This window comes from Misgurnus anguillicaudatus, chromosome 3 (genome assembly GCF_027580225.2).
Source record: "Misgurnus anguillicaudatus chromosome 3, ASM2758022v2, whole genome shotgun sequence".
NCBI classification, from domain to species: domain Eukaryota; kingdom Metazoa; phylum Chordata; class Actinopteri; order Cypriniformes; family Cobitidae; genus Misgurnus; species Misgurnus anguillicaudatus.
Genome location: NC_073339.2, coordinates 8,956,776 through 8,972,289, shown reverse-complemented (window position 1 = coordinate 8,972,289; position 15,514 = coordinate 8,956,776). Strand labels below are relative to the sequence as shown.

The following is a 15,514-nucleotide window of genomic DNA, read 5'->3' as shown; positions in this document are numbered from 1 at the left end:
GTACTGAAAAAAAAGCCAAATACTAGATAAGAAAGTAATTTTTTGCAGTGTAAAGTCTGAAACATTGATATTTTTCTTACAAAATTGCATCGAGGACCTTTAGTAACCCCTTGGAGCCATGTGGATTACTTCTGTGAATGATGAATGCACTTTTTGGGGGGTTTAAAGTCAGAAGCTGTTCCCTTATCACTGTTTTCTACCATTCATAAGCTTGGAAGAGGAAGGACATTTACTAAAATAACTTCAAATGTGCTTGTATGAAAGATTATGGTCGTATGGTTCTTGGATTGCTTGAGAATTGTGAGAACATCATAGGGCAATTTTGATATTTGGCTGGATTAATCCCTTTAACTCTTTCCCCGCCATTGACGAGATAACTCGCCAATTAAAAGAAAACGCTACCCTGCCAATGACGAGGATTTCCGGCTTTTCGCAATACCGCTATTATATACCAGGTGGCGCACTTCCGTAACTTATACAACCCGGAATACAAAATGGAATTCACAAAAATGGAATTATTTCTGCTTTTTGCTCAAAATTGGGTGTTTTTGAAGAAACCTACCCATATTTGAGAGGTGATAAAAAGAGAACTAATGAAGGTAGGATGAAACTGGTTTTTTTTTTAAAGCAGAGGGTCTGTTTTTTCATTTGATATATTGTATGTTTATATATTTAAAGAGTGAACATTTTCTGGAAGGCATTAAAATTTTGTGAAAATCATGAAAAATGCTGGCGCTGGCTGGCAAGTTTTTTTAAAAACGCTGGCGGGGAAAGAGTTAAAGGAAACAGCTTGACGAGTTAGTAAAAGTCTTTCAGATTATTTGAAATTACATGCAGGTGTGTTGGAGGGGGATTCAACCTAAATTTCATAGAATGGTAGTCCTCCACTAGTTGAAGTCGTAAATGTGCGAATAAAGCTTAAATCTGTTTTTGTCCTGCCCCAGTGTTTCTGACAGGCAGCGATCGGATACCCATACACGGCATGGCTAGTCTACGCATAGTCATCCAGTCCACTGCTGCTGAAGAGCACTACCTGCCTGTGGCTCACACCTGTTATAACATGCTGGACATGCCCTGCTACCAGACCAAAGAGACCCTGCGGCACCGGCTCATGCACGCCGTGGAGCAGTACGAGGGGTTCAGTCTGGTCTGAACGGGACATGGGACAGGCCTGCGATGGTCTGGAAATCATCCAGAGAGATCATTTATTTGCTATACGCTGGAACTGCACTTTAATCCTGTGGGGAATCGGAACGAATGCTCTCGTACTTACCGCAAATGAGCACATACTGAATATAAGTAAAGCTATTATTTTACTATTTTTACAGTGACTTGCTGATTTGGTTTCATAAAATTTGTGCACACTTTAACTTTTTTTGGGGAGGTTATCAAAGTTTCTATTTTTTAAAAATGCTACAAAAATAAATAACAAAGATTAGGATGGCATAGTCAAGCTTTCTTTATATATTTTGTAAATATGTTTGACGTTTTTGAATCGAGACGGTTTGCTCTGTTGCCTAAGCCGATTTAATTAGTGTTTTTTTTGGATGTAAACAAATTTGGTAGTTGAAACCCAGAACGCCCTATCCTCAATACCGAACAAACGTAAGTAGTTAAAGGCCATCTAGAATGAGATTTACATCACAATGTTTTTTTGGGGGCTCGTCCAGGATCAAGACGGGAGACGTAAAGCTACTCTCAGCTGACGAGTTTTAATCCTGACACTTAACTTTTTCTTTTTGTGCACAAATTCGACAGATTATGCAGTTCCTCAACTCCTACAGTAAATCCATTCTTCTTTTGTTTTCTTTTGTATAGTAATAAATCATCACAAAAATAAAAACGTATCATCTTATCATATATGTGAACATGCAACGCCCAGGTGGATGCTGCTTTTTTGGAAATCTTTTGCATTAATATTGGGAGAGGAAACGGTTTTTCTTTAAGAGCAACGTGGACACTTTCGGTTGAGATTTTGTGAGAAAGACGCGAAATCAGCAATAACTACTGGTTGACGTACGCATGCTAGTAAGGGGATTTTAATTGTATTTTAATCCAACAAATGTGAATAGTCTTAATAGTTGCATAATTTTTACACACAATCCATCAGTTTTCAGTTTAATTCCTCCTGTTCTCTCACAGAATGTTGTGTTTTACATTTTCCGTTAACATTTTCTGAAAAGTGTGACTGATTGGTTGGTTTTGAGAAAAGTAACATAAGAGTGATTTATAGTTAATAGCTCTTGGTTTGTTAAGACAAAGATACTGAAACCTGTCTGTAATCGGCCACAGTGATTTGTTTACTGTGGTGTTATGCATCTAGCTGCATGAAGACGTGTTTGTATGATGGAAAGTCACACGGAAGTGTTCCTATCCAACTAATACCTTTCTGTCAATGTAAGCAAACAAGGGCTTCTTAGTGGCTAATGATGCATTATTTTAGTAAAGTATATTTACTTTTATAGCTTTCAAATGGAATATATTGTTTTATCTATTTTTTTCCAGAACAATAAAGTTATAATTTCGCCTCAGTTTCTGTGTTCATGTAATTTCGCGTCACAAATTCCTGCAATTCTAAGGGACGAATTTATTAACAGCTTGCGCTTCTTTTGTCGTTATTACTGCCGGGATTTACTAAAGGCACGCAGTGAAAAATTTGCGCTGAAAAGGCGACACATTTGTTTTTATTGTATATTATGCGGGTGAGTTTCCCTTTCAGATACAAAATTTATGATAGGATTTACGTAAATCACACAACCAGATTTACTAAGGTTTATGCTCATCTGTAGCTGTGTTTCCATTAATAATTTGCGCAAAACTTTAGCGTTAATTTCTTAATGTTGACAAAAAACTTTCTAATGACAGTGTTTCCATTAACCATTGTTATGTGAATAAAACATAATTTTGTTGTCTCACGACAAGTCATTCCAGAAAACATGGCAATTGGTGTGTTTGATTTCATACGGTGCAGCGCAGATCGACATGCGAATGACATCAAAATAAAGCAAGTCACTCGAGAGCGTATAGAGCAGTAAATTTCGAATCGCTCTCGCTGTATAGTTCTTGTGACGCCACATGAAGTCAAACACACATTTTCTTCCGTCTTGTCCATAAACCAAACATACTGCATCATTTTTAAAGAGCGTTTGTGACTTTTTTGTCAGGTGACTTGGAAATACGCAAATTTCCATTGAAGTTTTGCGATTTATTCCTTTTACGAATTGCGGACTTTTTTGCAATATGTGGGAGTTCATGCGAAATTGTTGTTTCTATTCAATGCCTTTTCAATTTGCACAATTTGAAGGGTAATTGAAACGTAACTAGTGGGTGTTCTGGTATTTGCGCTATTATTTAATGCCTAAAAAAGGCATGTCTTAAAACTATTTACTATTTATAGCCATTTTCTTTTCATATACAGAACATGACACAAATTATAATACTACGAATAGAGGGTATGCACGTGACATCACATTCGGGAAAGTGACTGCGGTTACGCCCACTGGGTGGCAAAAATAGCGTGGGAAACACGTCTAAAATGGAAAAAAGTAGTTGTGTGATCGACTATGCTAACATTTTCAACAAACTGCAATAAACACTAAGGAGAAGTTAATCAGTAGCAGTAGCAAGTAAACGCCAGTAAAACTTACTATTGTCAGCTTTAAATTGAATTTAGTTAACAGTGGCCCTAACAACTTGCCAAACAGCCGGTAGTCTGTGGACATTGGCATATGGCCAGACATTGCTTTTCCTGACATGTTTGTCTTGCCTAACACTATTAAACCATCCCACCTTTGTAGAACACAAGGCTCATCATAATGGATGTTTTTTAATGAAGGCTCACTGACACAACTTTGCAATTACACAGAATAAGAGTATTCATTGGTTTATTACCTGACATATGGCCACTGCTACTGATTTACCATGATGAAATAAACAATAAAACCATTATTGAAATTCCTAATGGTTTCCATTAAAATACCAATAGAAACTATAAGCTTTTACCATTAAAACCACTACAAAATTGTAGTGTGTTTTGGGACATATTCCCAACACCAGTAGAGACCCTATGGTAGAGACCAACAGAGACCCATAGAGACCATTACAGTTTCCAATACAACCAATAAAATTCCCATTAAAACTAATTCAATAGAATTTCTGTAATGGTGTCTATTGTTTTTTTAGCATGGTATCCTATGAGTGTGGTGTGATTTATATTATGTTGTAATGGGCTCTTTAAGAGAGGCATCTGGGAGGAGTTTAAGGGAACAGTTGAAGGAAATGATGTGTAACGGGATGGGGAAGGAAAAATAAAAAGTTAGCAACTGTGTTAACACGAGGTGGGCTTGCTCTCTGTTATTTACGAACACGACATGGTGTCAGAAGTGTTGTGATAGCGTTGCGACGTGAGAAGAGCAAATAGCAGTGTTGGAAACGAATGCGTGCAGCATGAGCGAGGATGAAGCGGGTCCCGCGATAGCGGTGCAGCAACAAATCCAGCCGAGAGCAAATGTGCCTCCGAGCGCCACCTTCACGATTCAGCCTCCGGAGCCGTTTAATTTCGCAAAACCTCAAGAGTGGGAGAAGTGGATACGGCGGTTTGAAAGATTTCGACAGGCCAGTAATCTACATGTCAGCTCACAAGCGAATCAGGTGAACACGTTAATATACTGCATGGGAGATGAGGCAGATGATGTGTTAAGAGGACAGACTCTAACCGAAGCGCAACGGCAGGAATACGAAACTGTTAAAGAGACATTCAACAGATTTTTTGTGCCCAAAAAGAACGTAATCTACGAACGAGCTAGATTCAATCAAAGAGTGCAGCAGCCTGATGAATCGGTTGTTAACTTTTTAACAGCCCTGTATGCTCTTGCAGAAAACTGTAATTATAGTGCTCTTCATGATGAACTGCTCAGGGATAGACTTGTAGATCTGAGCGGATGCAGCTGGACAGAGACCTCACTCTTGAGAAAGCTATTAATATGGCACGACAGTCTGAAATGATAAAAAAACAGCAGACTGATTTGAGAGGTGAGTCAAAAGGCGGAGTTGAAATTGATGCAGTGGCTGCAAAAATGAATAAAATTACTGCAAACCAGAGACCATTTAAATTCAAAAACTCTACTTTTCCCAAACACGTGTCAACTTCATTTATGCACAAAAATGACAAAAGGCCCTGTCAAAGATGTGGTAAAGCACAGGGTCATGGAAAATGGCAATGCCCAGCCAAAGACGTTTTATGCCACACGTGCGGGAAAAAAGGGCACTACGGCAAAGTGTGTAAAACTGCCAAAACAGTGCATGCTATCAATGCAGAGGAGTGCAGTGCGTCATCTGAGCCCTGGTTTTTAGGCAGAGTAGATACAGGTCAGGATGCTTGGGCTGTGGAGCTGTCCATTAGAGACTGTAAAGTAAAATTTAAAATCGACACAGGTGCTGATGTTACAGTCATTCCAGAGTCTACATTCAGAGATATAACAAAAGGGGCCTTTAAACTGGAAAATGCAGACAAACCATTACTGGGGCCAGGTGGCAGTCCACTGTCGGTAATCGGGATATCGCATGAGTCCCTCAGCAAAGGTGAGCTAACAGTGCAAGAAAATGTGTATGTAGTTAAGGATCTGCACACAGCACTTCTAGGACGGCCAGCCATCGTAAAGCTTAACCTAATTGCACGGCTCAACAGTGTGGATTCTGACATGCTCAAAAGAATGTACCCAAAGTTGTGTGAGGGCCTAGGTATGGTACGCCAGCCCTACACCATTAAGCTTAAACCAGATGTGACTCCGTTCTCCCTAACAACCCCTAGGAGAGTTCCACTTCCTTTACTGGGAAAAGTTAAAAAGGAGTTAGAGCGCATGGAGCAGCTTGGAGTCATAACAAAGGTTGAGGAGCCGACGGACTGGTGCTCAGGCATGGTACCAGTGCCTAAGAAGAATGGAGCAGTACGTATCTGCGTTGACCTCACCAAACTGAATGAGGCAGTTTGTAGGGAAAAGTATATACTGCCTTCTGTGGAGCAATCTCTCGGACTGCTTGGTGGTGCTAAAGTTTTTAGTATATTGGACGCAAACATGGGGTTCTGGCAGATTCCGCTGTCAGATCAATCTGCCAAATATACAACATTCATAACCCCATTTGGAAGATTTTTCTTCAATAGATTGCCGTTTGGCATTGCGTCAGCACCAGAGCATTTCCAGAGACGTATGTCAATGGTCATTGAAGGATTGCCGGGTGTTATTTGCCATATGGATGATGTGCTCATCTGGGGGGAGTCACAGGCTCAGCACGACGAAAGACTTCATAGAGTGTTAGCCAGTATAGAAAAGGCTGGCATCACACTGAATTTGGAGAAGTGTGAGTTGGGAAGGCAACAGGTCAAGTTTTTGGGTCATATAATTTCAGAGAAGGGGGTGAGACCTGATCCAGACAAGACTAAAGCGGTGCAGGAGATGAAAGAGCCATCCAACATTAGTGAAGTTCGCAGCTTCCTCGGTATGGTAAACCAACTAGGTAAATTCATACCATGTCTTGCTGAAAAGGACAGGCCGCTGAGAGACCTTCATTCAAAAAGAAATCAATGGTGCTGGGGTAGAGCACAGCAAGAGGCCTTCAGTGCACTTAAACGGGAGCTCTCCTCCACACCCGTACTAACGTTGTACAACCCAAACAGAGAGCTCAAACTGTCTGCCGACGCATCATCATACGGCCTTGGTGCAGTTCTTCTGCAGAAGGAGGAGGAGTGTTGGAAACCAGTGGCTTATGCGTCACGTTCACTTACCCCCACGGAGCAACGGTATGCCCAGGTGGAAAAGGAGGCCTTGGGTCTGACCTGGGGATGTGAAAGGTTCAAAGACTTCCTTATTGGACATTACTTTCACCTAGAAACGGACCATAAACCTTTGGTGAGCCTTCTGGGTATCCAAGAGCTAGCAGAACTTCCTCCAAGGATTCAAAGATTCCGCATGAGATTGATGAGGTACGATTATACAATTTCATACACATCTGGCAAGACGTTGGTGACGGCTGACACATTGTCTCGTGCACCTGTAACAAGCAGCCGGGGAGAACATGATTCTGATGCTAGCTTGATGGAAGACACAAACATCTATGTAGAGACTGTTGTGGGGTGCATGCCATCCAGCCCTGCCTATATGGAAAGACTCAGAGAACAGCTGAAAATAGACCCCACTTGTTCTGAGGTGATGGAGCATTGCCAGGAAGGGTGGCCGGACCTTAGCCACTTAACAGGAGAGGTAAGGAAATTCTGGCCTGAAAGAGCAGTTCTCACAGTCCATGATGGTCTTTTATTAAAGGGCTCCAGGCTGGTTATACCCTCTGCCATGCGCAGCACAGTGCTGGAGAAATTGCATGAGGGACACCAGGGTGTTGCTAGATGTCGTCTGCGTGCTCGAGACTCAGTGTGGTGGCCGGGGTTAAGTGGACAGATAAATGTCCTTGTTAAAAACTGCACAACATGTATTAAAGAACGAGTAAACCCAGCCGAAGAGTTAATGCCCTCAGATTTTCCAACCAGGCCTTGGCTTAAGCTGGGTGCGGATTTGTTCTTCTAACATGGACACACTTATTTGTTGGTAGTGGACTATTTTTCTAGATTTGTAGAGATTGCCAAATTGAACCCTGCGAGATCTGAGGATGTTATAATTCACATGAAGTCTATGTTTTCACGGCATGGAATTCCAGAGATTCTTTTCTCTGACAACGGACCTCAATTTTCTAGTCTGACTTTTGCCAACTTCGCAGCAGAGTATGGGTTCAGTCACATCACCAGCAGCCCTAAATTTGCTCAAAGCAATGGAGAAGCGGAGCGTCATGTTCAGACAATCAAACATCTCCTCAGCAAGGCAAAAGACCCTTATTTGGCTTTGCTGGCTTATAGAACAACACCTCTGCCGAATGGATGCAGCCCTGCTCAGCTCCTCATGGGGAGACGGCTGCGCACACCTCTTCCACAGCACCACTCTCTTCTGATTCCGAGCCTTCCGGAATACCCCGCGGTAACTGCAAAAGAAAAGAGACTAAGAGAGAAGCAAGCTGCTAGGTACAACAAGTGTCATCGCGCTAGACAACTCAGTCATCTTTCCTCAGGTCAGAGGGTTTGGATCACTGATAATAAGACTGAAGGTACTGTGGTAGCTTCACATTCAGCTCCTCGTTCTTACTTAGTGGAAAGCCCTCAAGGCACTATCAGACGGAACAGACGCCATCTTGTTCCTATGCCACATAATGAATCAAGTGCTGAAAGTGTTTTAAACACTTGTGATCAATCAAAGGAGGTGGAGGACGCTGTGGAATCATCAACAACTCAAGTAGTTCAGACGCCTGGAACATACAGAACAAGGTCTGGTAGACCTGTAATACCGCCAAAGAGACTAGACCTGTGAGATACTGTGGGTCTTCACATAATGTGTGTTGCGATAAAGTAGACAAAAGTTCAATGGTGTAAACACGAGTTCCTTTATTGGTAGTAGGTTAAGGGGTATGTTCAAAAATAATAATGGAGCTTATTGATAGTCATGTTATTGGCTTACTGTTCTAAATATTCTTGGAAGGGGAGATGTGGTGTGATTTATATTATGTTGTAATGGGCTCTTTAAGAGAGGCATCTGGGAGGAGTTTAAGGGAACAGTTGAAGGAAATGATGTGTAACGGGATGGGGAAGGAAAAATAAAAAGTTAGCAACTGTGTTAACACGAGGTGGGCTTGCTCTCTGTTATTTACGAACACGACAATGAGTGTGTTTTTTTGCAGTCTGGAAAAAGGCAGCTTCAAATTTTTGTTGAATCTGTTACAGTCGATCACACAACTACTTTTGCCGTTTTAGACGCGTTTCCCAAACTATGCTAATAATGCTACGGCTAATGCTGTCGCTTGCCACTCAGTGGACGTAAACCGCAGTCACTTTCGCCGAGTTCCCGCGCTTTTGAACTGACAGATAAAACGGCGGAGAAGCTCATTGCTGAGGTCTACAACCAAAAATTACCTCAGGAATCCAGCGCTGATGCAGTTGCTGTGAAATTGACTACTTAATGCTTTTTATTAAACTATATTGACTACGCCAAAAGGTAAGATATTAAATTACACAAACTGTTTAGAGAAACGTCTGTTGAGGACATCATCTGGTTAACGTTAGTCGCTGTGTAAATGCAATCATAACAGCATATTTACCCATTCAGTGACATGTAATTGCAAAAGTTTTTATTAGCCTATAGAAAATATGCAGTATTAGTTAATGCCATATTGAAGTAAGTGATTTGCTCAATTTACACGCGCGTGAGCGAACGAATTAGCATAAGTTATCGTCCGGTGATGTCCGCTAATAATAGTTATCATTAAAGTGTGAATGGTCCTCCTTTACACTAATTCGCCGTGTTAAGTAAATAGTTTTAACTGATACTGAAATGAGTCCAAAACAAGAGTTCAGAAAAAAATAGTTTTATATGTACAAAACACAAATACAATCATGTACTAAAATGTACACACAGTATTCATTTAAGCCATCAGTGTCATAATGTTCCATAAAAACAAAGGTCACGCTACAAGCTTCCAATCTGGAGAATAAGAGAAAAGGATTACGAGCTCACTCGGTTTGGATCTGGATCTACCAAGAACAAAATACATGAACGGCATCTTGGGTTTTGCCTTCAGTCACTCTTTTACTATACACATGTATTTATTTTATCATCCCATATCACTGTTAAACAGTGAACTTAATGTCAGGACCAGTCAGACACTTGGGATTATTTTATGCAAAATGAAAAAATAATATAAATTAAGAAATCATTTGTATCTGCTTAAAAGTACCATGGTTTTTGAGCGTCTATACCATTATAGCGTAATATTTTTTACCGGCTCTTGGTATGTTAATTCTAGCTTAGTTATTGGTTTACAGCTTCAGTGTTAGGAAAAAGATTATGAACAAATACAAACAATGCATTTTCTCAGAAACATCAATATTGAAAATAAAACTATTTGCAGGAAATATGGCACCAGTATAAATATACAGAGAACCTTCCTTACATTCATGCCGCCTTGAGAAAAATTCTCAAAATGCCACTGTTCTCATCTCATAGTATTTACATGGATGATTTAAGACCTTAATGTCCATCAAAGCTTTTTGCCTGATTAAGCAAACTCTTTTATTTCTATGTCATAGCAATATTAAGATTGAAACGATCGAAAAATCGTTACAAATTCATCAGGGCTTCAAAAGGAATCGTGTTTGTCTTCGAAATCCACCTCTCCCAGCAAACACCAACCAATCTTCAGTCATAGAAGCAAAAACCCAAAGTCCTTCTCGATGCACAATGGAACAAAGCCACTGCAATGTCATTGGCAAAACAGGCATCTTTATGTGCCTGTACTGGAGCTACAGTATAAACACATGGAACTCAAATCAAATGTCTTTGTACATAGCAGTTCGATAGCAGTTTCTGGTCATTGTTTGACTAGTAGAGTAAGTCTTCATTTTATTGAGCACTAGATGAATTTGGAGGAGTCTCTTTTACTTATAAGCACTTCCAGCAACCTTAGCTTGGCTTTAATGTGCTTATATTCATTGTATTCCCCAGCCAATGGCGTGCGATCTTCCTTTTGCACGTTTCTGTGGGATGAACAAACATTGAAAGATTGTGTTAATACTAAGAAAATAAGTAACTGAGTTTCATCACACTGATTTTATGTGCATTTTGAAGTATTGCATAAGAAACGAGTGATGAGAACGCCAAAATTTCTTAATTCGCAAAAAAGTTTTTACTCTCGCTTCAGGTGGTTTTTAACCTATGCGAATAAGAGTAAATGCGAATAATGGAAGATGGAAACGCATTTGCTGAATAAATTCTGACGTAGCAAAAATGTAACCCACTTGACTGATCGTCTAGCTCAGGGGTAGGCAACGGCGGTCCTGAGCCATTTCTCAATATGCGTTCTTGTCTGTACTTGTGTTCTTGTGGACTTGTGAAACGTCATCAGTCGCGGCCCAAGTACTGTTCCAATTCAAAGTTCGCATCAAGCCCAAGTTCACATAAAATCCCCGGATGTGTTCTTGATCCGCCCATTTTATCGAGGATGCATCAGAGGACAGTTGTGTGGACTTATGACAGCAAAGTTTCCCAGAATGCATTTCGCGTCAGGAGTTCGTTCTTCCGAGTCTGAACTTGCAAGTTCGAACCACGAAGGACACAAGTCCGAGTTTGGCATACTTGGTATTGAGAAACGGCTCTGGAGTGCCGCTGTCCTGCAGAGTTTAGCTCCACCTCTAATCAAGCACACCTGAACAAGCTAATCAAGGTCTAAATAGTCACTAGAAAACTAGAGGTAGGCAAGGTTTTATTAGGGTTGGAACTAAAATGTGCAGGACATCGGCACTTCAGGACCGACGTTGCCTACCCCTGGTCTAGCTGTATCAGTTAGCCTTGTCTTTGCCATATAATGGGACTCTACGCTGTGGTCTAACAACTTGATAGAAACGCACCTAATTTGCATTTTTTGTTTTTCTTTTATTGCGAATTTTGAAACGCTTCACGTTTAAATGGACACCCAGCACTTTCAAGCTTCTTTCCAAGGACAAAATTTTGATTATTAAACATTGAAGGTTGGGCTTTACCTGCCGTTCTGCTTGAAGAACTGCTCCTCAAAGTCTCGGAGGTTCTTGCGTATCCTTTTCTTCTCCTCACGAGCTTCCTGAAGCTGTTCCACCAGTTCCTGCCTGTTAGTATGTGTAGAAGAGAGCCAACAATAAAAAGTCCATTCGGTCAAAATGACTCAATTCATTGCTTTGTTGTCTGCCAAACATCACAGTTCCTTAAATGTAAATGCCAATCCATGGATTTCAAGAAGGATGATGTATTGAGTAACTTAAACTTTTGATCCAACATAAGAATTTGAATCAGTTGGGATCAGTTGTACTTTCTAAAATCCGATTCGCTCGATAGCAATACGGCTATGAGAGCACTTACGTGGTAGCAGCGTGCAAATTGGACAATCTCATGTCTGAAGCGGTCTTAGATGGCGATAGCTCATCAACGGGTGAGATAAAACCGTCCGTGTCCTCATCCAGCTGCTCGAGCAATCCCAGCACGCTCAGCTCCTGCTTATCTGTGACCATGAACTGGGCACTGGTGTCGTTGTCTTCATCTGAGCCCTCTTCTTCCTCCTGAAAAAAAGGGAATGGTGCTGGTAAGTTCACGCCTGGCTTAACCGGCTTAACCACCACCAGGTATTGACTGTTTTAAATCAGTACAGCCTCTGAGCTAACAAGCCGCCATGTTAGTACAATCAAAAGCATCTGTAAATGTGATTCAAAGGCGATTGATGCTGATGAATCTGCGTGATTAATGCATCTTACACCCGACAGGGACTTCACTAATGCATTCAGCAGGAGTTTACCCCAATACAAGCCCATGCAGTTACTGATTTGCTCGGGGTAACCACAAGAATCAACAGGCTGCATTCATGATTGGGTTAATTAAGTAAAACCGTGGTGGGGGTGGATGGGGGTGAAGTCAACCGTATAACTGATTGGATGAGCAGGGCCAGCTCTTATCACCTTATTGTCGCTGAAGAACAGGGCTGGTACACCCTCGATTATGGGCTGCAGCAGGGGACCTCTGCGCTTGCTGGTGGGCGAACCCTGTGGTGGGTGTTAATAATGAAGTTACAACCCTCTGCAAGACTCGTATGCAACTCATAATAACTTGCTGGGTTTCTGACTGGCTTCTCATTTTTAAAGCCTCTCTTCAAAATTGTTTTGGGAGATGGACCGAAAAACATCAACTAGGTGCAGAAGCTACAGCTTTAATTGTTCACGAGCCAATTTACTGTATACATAGTAGACCATGCATACATAAAGGTCAAGGGTTCGAACCCAGGGAACACACATGGTGATTACAAATGTACACCTTGACATGCTTTAAGTCGCTTTGGATAAAAGCGTTTGCCAAATGCATAAATGTAAAACATTTGCATACATTTATACTGTATGTATATAGGATGTGCATTAAAAACATCCTATTGAACAGAAAAGAGGCTTTAGAGTAATACAGCGACTCTAGAGCTATTGCAAATATGAACTATTAGTCTTAGGTAACACTTTATTTCGATTTGGTCCAATTTGGACATTTTACTAATGTTAACTATGACTTCTTGTCAACTTCCAGTCATAGTTAGTACAATGTCTAAAGTGGACTGAAGTGGACTGTGGAATGAAATAAAGTGTAACCACTTATTACAGTGAATTATGCATATGGAGAAACCAAGATGGATGGAATATAGGAAAAAAAGGAAATTTACTTACAATGACTGGAATGGCGGACGCTCTGCACAGGATCTGTTTGACAAGTCGGTACCGGTCGTAAAGAGGCTTCATGGCCTGTCTTTCATTCTTGGTGACCTTTGAAGATAATAATAAAGAAAAAGTTTTACATCACTGCCTACTCTTATTTTAAATAGGTGGATTTGCATAATCTTAGACTTACTGGTCTTCCATGAATGCTCTCGTAATGTAGAAGAGCTTTCTGAAGGGCCACCTTCTCTGCTCCGATCTGTTCCCGGGTCATATCCTGAAGACAAAACGGATGTTTGGGAGTTGTAGGGAAAATTACAGAGATCGTCATTTTTTCTTAATTTCATATCGATGCGTTTAGCAGACGCTTTTATCCAAAATGACTTGCGTGCATTCAAGCTATATCATTACATGTGTTCCCTGGGATCAAACCCATGACCCTTTGCGCTGTTAAGACAATGATATACTAGTTAATGATCTATCCATCTATCTATTTTTTAGTCAATAGTTTGTAAACTTAATTATTAAAAGCAATTTCATTCATCATTAAAGGGCACCTATTAAGCAAAATCCACTTTTACAAGGTGTGTGGACATAAATGTGTATTGGCAGTGTGTGAACACAACAACCCTAAAAATGTAAAAAATCCACCCTCTCATTCTTTATAAATCGCAATTTAACCAAAATAGTCTCATTAGACATGCTGTTTTGATTCTCTTGTTAATGTGATGTCACACTGATAAAGACCCACCCACCGCCACTGACTGAATGGTTAATTTTACCCAAAAGCTTTTCTTAATGTGTTTGTAAACCGTTTCATAAATTGGGTCATTAAATGCAAACAATACATACATTTTTAATCATTTAGTAAAATAAAAGAAACGAACATTGTAAGAACTCACCTTAATGTCCTCTGGTCGCCCCAGCTCCTTGCGTTTCTCCTGCAGTTTGTTCATGACGGTCTCGAGTGTGCTTTCCACTGGGGGTTTTGAGGCTTTGGTCTCGGGGGTTTTCTTTTCCAGCTGTGACCCGAAACTCTTGGGAAGTGTGTTACTGCGCTGACGGGGGAGGGGCGTCAAATCTTCCTCTGACTTTAGCAGCTTGTGATCTACGACATTATTTACATTTAAAAGATGCTTTCACCTGAAGCGACTTACAAATGAGAAAACATTTGTTTCTCTTAAAACGTTTTCTCTTAATAGCCAACTATAAACACAGTACACCAAGCTATGTTTACAAGTAAAAAAGTATTTGACTTTATATCGTATTCGTACCTTTCAAGTCTTTGCGCAGTCTGGCCAGTTCGTTCATCCATCGCAGAACCTCCGGATTGCCGGCTTTATCGCCGTGTGAAGGCTGTGGAGAAATACGAGAATTTAAATATACTATACTATTTTGATATTAGCGTCTAGTTTACAAATTTGTCGGCTCTTCTCGGCTTACCCTGTATTTGCGCTCTTCTTCGAACCTTTCTTCGAATCTGTGGATCTTCTTTTTCAAGACGTGGATTCGCTTTGAAAGCTGGGCCGAAGTAAGTTCTTCGCGGTCATCTTCACAGGAACCTAACGAGGAACTCCTCCTCCTACTGAACGAAAAAACTTAAATCTAAGATTTCGCTTCAGAAAATGCTAACTATTTCATTATATTTTGAACTTATGCTTAATTAATGACATTTTTTATTTATTGTAATTATAAATGCCAGGGGCAAAATTAGCTTGAGCTACAAGCACTATGATGCATGAATTGGATGGCTAATGTTTCAGTTTTGTCTGTTTATTGTATCTGTCCCTATATAAAAATGAATAAATACATAAATACATGTTTTTACCTGATAAAAGAGTGGGCATTAGGCGGCGATGGTGGAACCTCTGTGTCGTCCAGATACTGCTGGCTGTCACGGTATGCGTAGAATCGTGGCGAGACCATCGGGTCGCTGTCTTCTTCCAGGAGCTGGCGAATCGGCTTTCCGCTGGTGTGTTGCGAAAGATCTTCCTCGCGGTCGACACTCTCTCTCTGCCATGATGAGTAGGCCGGGACTGGTTCTGTAAACAGGTTAAATAAATACACAAGTTGACTACACACCCTTGAGCTGTGTACGGTACAAAAGACTGTTTAGATTTCACAATTAATCCGATAAATAGCATTAATAAAATAAATAGCATTCCAAACAGGCAACAAGATGCAAAGGACATTCACAACATACTTTTCGTC

The 15,514-nt window shown here is 40.7% G+C and overlaps 2 protein-coding genes and 1 long non-coding RNA gene across 10 annotated transcripts in view; 2 read left to right on the top strand and 1 right to left on the bottom strand.

Annotated features, from left to right (window-relative positions):
* herc3 (HECT and RLD domain containing E3 ubiquitin protein ligase 3) overlaps nt 1–2,531 on the top strand; it is a 32,583-nt gene extending 30,052 nt beyond the window's left edge. The window contains exon 25 of the mRNA XM_073860960.1: nt 945–2,531. Within this exon, the coding sequence (XP_073717061.1) occupies nt 945–1,153 (209 nt within the window). The 3' untranslated portion in view covers nt 1,154–2,531. The remainder of the gene's footprint in view (nt 1–944) is intronic.
* A 6,386-nt stretch (nt 2,532–8,917) lies between these two features.
* LOC141358941 (uncharacterized) overlaps nt 8,918–15,514 on the top strand; it is a 49,108-nt gene continuing 42,511 nt past the window's right edge. The window contains exon 1 of the long non-coding RNA XR_012365489.1: nt 8,918–9,086. This is a non-coding gene — a long non-coding RNA (uncharacterized lncRNA). The remainder of the gene's footprint in view (nt 9,087–15,514) is intronic.
* fam13a (family with sequence similarity 13 member A) overlaps nt 9,446–15,514 on the bottom strand; it is a 53,962-nt gene continuing 47,893 nt past the window's right edge. For 6 of the 8 annotated variants that reach the window (XM_055204502.2, XM_055204508.2, XM_055204501.2 and 3 more), the window contains 10 exons: nt 15,132–15,345; nt 14,747–14,888; nt 14,578–14,659; nt 14,206–14,411; nt 13,497–13,580; nt 13,316–13,411; nt 12,569–12,652; nt 11,979–12,175; nt 11,627–11,728; nt 9,446–10,624 (listed from right to left, as the gene is read on the bottom strand). In XM_055204502.2, the coding sequence (XP_055060477.2) occupies nt 10,501–10,624; nt 11,627–11,728; nt 11,979–12,175; nt 12,569–12,652; nt 13,316–13,411; nt 13,497–13,580; nt 14,206–14,411; nt 14,578–14,659; nt 14,747–14,888; nt 15,132–15,345 (1,331 nt within the window). In that variant the 3' untranslated portion in view covers nt 9,446–10,500. The remainder of the gene's footprint in view (nt 10,625–11,626; nt 11,729–11,978; nt 12,176–12,568; nt 12,653–13,315; nt 13,412–13,496; nt 13,581–14,205; nt 14,412–14,577; nt 14,660–14,746; nt 14,889–15,131; nt 15,346–15,514) is intronic. The other 2 variants (XM_055204505.2, XM_055204507.2) reach the window with 1 other exon arrangement.